General features: G+C 41.4%; 1 protein-coding gene across 1 annotated transcript; it reads right to left on the bottom strand.

Moving 5' to 3' along the window:
• Positions 1–2168: 2168 nt before the first annotated feature.
• On the bottom strand, positions 2169–3182 carry OXGR1 (oxoglutarate receptor 1; the record flags this gene model as incomplete). The annotated part of the gene is made up of 1 exon (XM_081084616.1): positions 2169–3182. The coding sequence occupies one exon, from the start codon at positions 3180–3182 to the stop codon at positions 2169–2171; it is 1014 nt and encodes a 337-aa protein (XP_080940742.1).
• Positions 3183–3687: the final 505 nt, after the last annotated feature.

Genomic DNA, 3687 nt, shown 5'->3' with positions numbered 1-3687 from the left:
TTCCAAACTGCATCCTCCAGCACAATTAGCCCTGAACAGCCCTGAACTCTTTACTTTGGAAAATAAAACTTACCCTTTGAATCCAATTTAGCTTGGATCTGTGTGATTATATTCTCTCAGCAGAACCCTGGGAGGCAGACAGTCATCTGAACCTGACCCATAACTGCAGGGAACAAGCCAGATAAGAAAATGACAGAACAGCTGAATCCAAGGAAGGTATTTTGAGGATAAAGGAAAATTATACACTTTCTCAAGCTAAGGTCAATTATCCAGGTAATAGAAATGTTAAAAAATGGAGAAAGCGAGATTGGTTGTGAGAGGAGGTCCTTAAGAATGCAGAATAAGGACCAAAGACAAAGTGGAAGAATTAATATCAGAGGGATGATTTATTGTTCTGTAAATTGATAGAATGAAAGGGATACAAGAAGCTACAGAGACAAGTTGAAATAGACATGAAGGAGATTGAAGTGATTTTTCTCAGGTGGGTAAAGACTTTGAAATAAGAAGAGGAAGAGAGAGGAGAGGAGAGGAGAGGAGAGGAGAGGAGAGGAGAGGAGAGGAGAGGAGAGGAGAGGAGAGGAAAGGAGATAGATAAGGGGTTTATGCCCTGGGCTAGAATAACAGCAGCAGTGGTGTAAAGGCTAATCTGATTACACTTTGGTGTTGCCCCAGGAGCTGGGCTGGGTAGTAGGGAGAGGGGAGAGGAGAACTACCTAGTGTCCAGGTTCCAAATGGACCCTTGAATGCTACTCCATGCTATGCAGCCACATGGACAGGCATGCTTGGCCCTCTAGTGAAATAGCTCATTCCATATGCTCTAGTGAGGTCCAGGAGTAGAGATGACTTGGAAGGTGATGGGTGGAGAGAATTCCATCATCCAGAAAGTTCATGTAAAGAACTATTGACTTTCCTCTTTCTTATCAGGGCATGCCCGGCAGAGAGAGGTTCCTGAGGAGCGTCCTTAATTAGGTCTATATCAGATGTAATGTCCTAGAAGAACCTGGAAACCACAAAGAGTTCCTATGGTAACCTTTTTTCTGCTCAAATCATCTACTCCAGCCTTATTCTAAAACCGATTCTTGGAATTATTTTTGTTTTGTAAACATAACCTTCAGCTAAATATAATTGTGGCAAAGCTGTGTTTTCACAGAAAAAATATTACCAGCCGATCTAATGATTTGAAAATTAGTTTATTAATTATACCAACACATTTGCTAGGTGTATAAATATTCAGACTAGGCATTTTCTCAGATATTTATACTTAGTATAATTCAGCATATACACAATTCAAAAATAGCTTAGCTATTGTAATAGAAGTCATAATTTCATGATAGTCACAAAAGAGAAAGGTATGTAAAGAGAATTAGTATTTCCTGAAATATTTTCCCACAGAGAGAAATAACAAATATGTTAGATTTTGTTTAATACACAATATATACATGATATTTAAAAGTACTCTGTTCCCCAAAAGTTCCTCCTCCCTCCCCAGAACATGTTGGTAATAATCAATATTAACTTGATAATTTTTATAAATCTAATAACAACTTGAAAAATTATCTATAACAATAGTTATAATACCCCAATTACCTTGCAGGTATTCATTTTAGTCATTTGCATTGACATCTTTGAATATCTCAAGTGGATGGTACTGACTTGCTTTAATCTACAAAATTGACTAAAGCTTAGTGAAAAATATAGTTTAATAATCTCAAAGCAAAATTTGAGAAAGAGGTTTAAAGATATGAAATATATATATATATAAAAAGAATATTGAAAAAGATACAAATCGCGCCTTGAATAGACTTGGGGTTCAGTACAAATAGGCCCCAGTATGAAGGAGTATAAAACCATGAGTGAAAGTTGTCTTTCTCCTATAGGTGCTAACTTACTGAGACCGAGGGCAAGTGTTCTCTGACAGGGCCCTGAGTTTTAATAGTTCCAGTCGTACATGTTAACCCCTTACTGATATGCATGTAGCCCACTCTTAGGTCTACCTAAGGAAGGAACTCAACAAATGGTTGCAAAGGACTCCAGCAGTTCTGCCCTGGCCTTGACACATGAATGCACAGTGTTTACTGAGTTCCACTGAAGGAGAGATTCTGGCCTAATTAGGAAGTACAGGGGAAGTACCAGTAGGCGTTTCTCTTTGGTTGAGTAAGTGAAGTTTGTCAAGGGTTGTTCGAGTAGCTGATCTTTTTTGCTTGCTCCAAGTCCCCACTCGCTTTGCATCTCACCATGGAGCCGATGGCCTGCTGAAAGTTGTCGCTGACCACCACGTACAGTAACAGGTTACCAAAGGTGTTCAGGGCGGCTAAGGGTCTAGAAAAGATGTAAGCTTCATGGATCTGATTCTCAACGGAGCAGCTGATGGAAAGCAGGCGAGATTCAATCCGAATGACCCTCAAGATATGGAAGGGTAAAAAACATATATAAAACACAAGAAGTAGCAGGATGGTTAGCCTCCGAGCTTTCTGCTTCAGGCCGCTGTGAGTCCTCGGCCCTTGGTTGAGGGTGTAGATAATCATTGCATAGCAGAGTGTCACTATCACCAGGGGAAGGCAGAAGATCGTGGCAGTCAAAATCAGATTGTACCACTTGATGGTAGTGAGGTCATCTGAACTGGTGAGGTCAAGGCAGGCAGAGCTGTTGGTCCTGGTGGTTGATGTGATCAGGAAAGTCATGGGAATGACAGCCACCAGGGAAATGATCCACACCCCAGCACAGGCCACCACGGCCCACCGAGTTTTGTGAATGCAAAAGCAGCTCATCGGGTGGCTGATCACAAAGTAACGGAAGATGCTGAAGCAGGTGAGGAAGAGGATGCTGCTGTACAGGTTGAAATGGAAACCGAAGCGGATGAACTTGCACATGAAATCCCCAAAGATCCAGTTTTCGCCGCTGGCGTAGTAGTGGATCAGGAAAGGGAGGCTGGTGAGGTAGAGCAGGTCCGTGCAGGCCAGGTTCAGCATGATGACGGTGCTGCTTTTCCAGGGCCGCATTTTGCAAATGTAAGTGGAAATTGCCACTGCGTTCCCCGGAAAGCCCACCAGGAAGATGATGCTGTAAATAACAGGGAGGTAGTGCTTCTTGAGTGGGATTTTCTCATCAGTGCAATTTCTAAAAGCAGCTGCATAATCGGGGAAATCAGAAGTGTTTGTAAAATTGTCTAGTGGCTCATTCATGGTTGTCTCCTTTCATCTTGTAAGAAAACAAGAGAGGACAGTTTGGCAATATGAATCGACTGAGAAGTAACTCGCTGATAAAAAGAAAACAGAAAACATTAACGACAGGGTAAGGAAAACATTGATCCACTTTTAAATGAAAATTGCTCTAACATTTTTAAATTGCCACTTTTTTTTCCTCTTTCATCTGGAGATGAAATTGAATTTCTAAGAAAATGGCTGTGAGGCAAGTTACTAAAGACATCTAATAATAATGTAAAAGTTAAATTACCGTGAGAATTAAAATGAAGGAGTGGGGAAGAAAACACCCACATGGGGAAAACAATTTGGCAAGATTTCTGTTGGGCAAGACCCACCATGAATCAAGCACTTTGCTGCCTTACTTGACAAAACTCTGAGAAGTGTTTCTTATTATAGCCCTTTCACGGAAGAAACCAAGACGGAGGGAGGTTAGGCAACCTGCCCCTGCCAGCACTTCCAAGGGCAGGGCCGCAGCTATGCTCTT

This window comes from Myotis nattereri (assembly GCF_964212035.1).
Source record: "Myotis nattereri genome assembly, chromosome: 2".
In the NCBI taxonomy this organism is placed as follows: domain Eukaryota; kingdom Metazoa; phylum Chordata; class Mammalia; order Chiroptera; family Vespertilionidae; genus Myotis; species Myotis nattereri.
The sequence above is the reverse complement of the archived record's forward strand: the minus strand, read 5'-3'. Positions and strand labels throughout refer to the sequence as shown.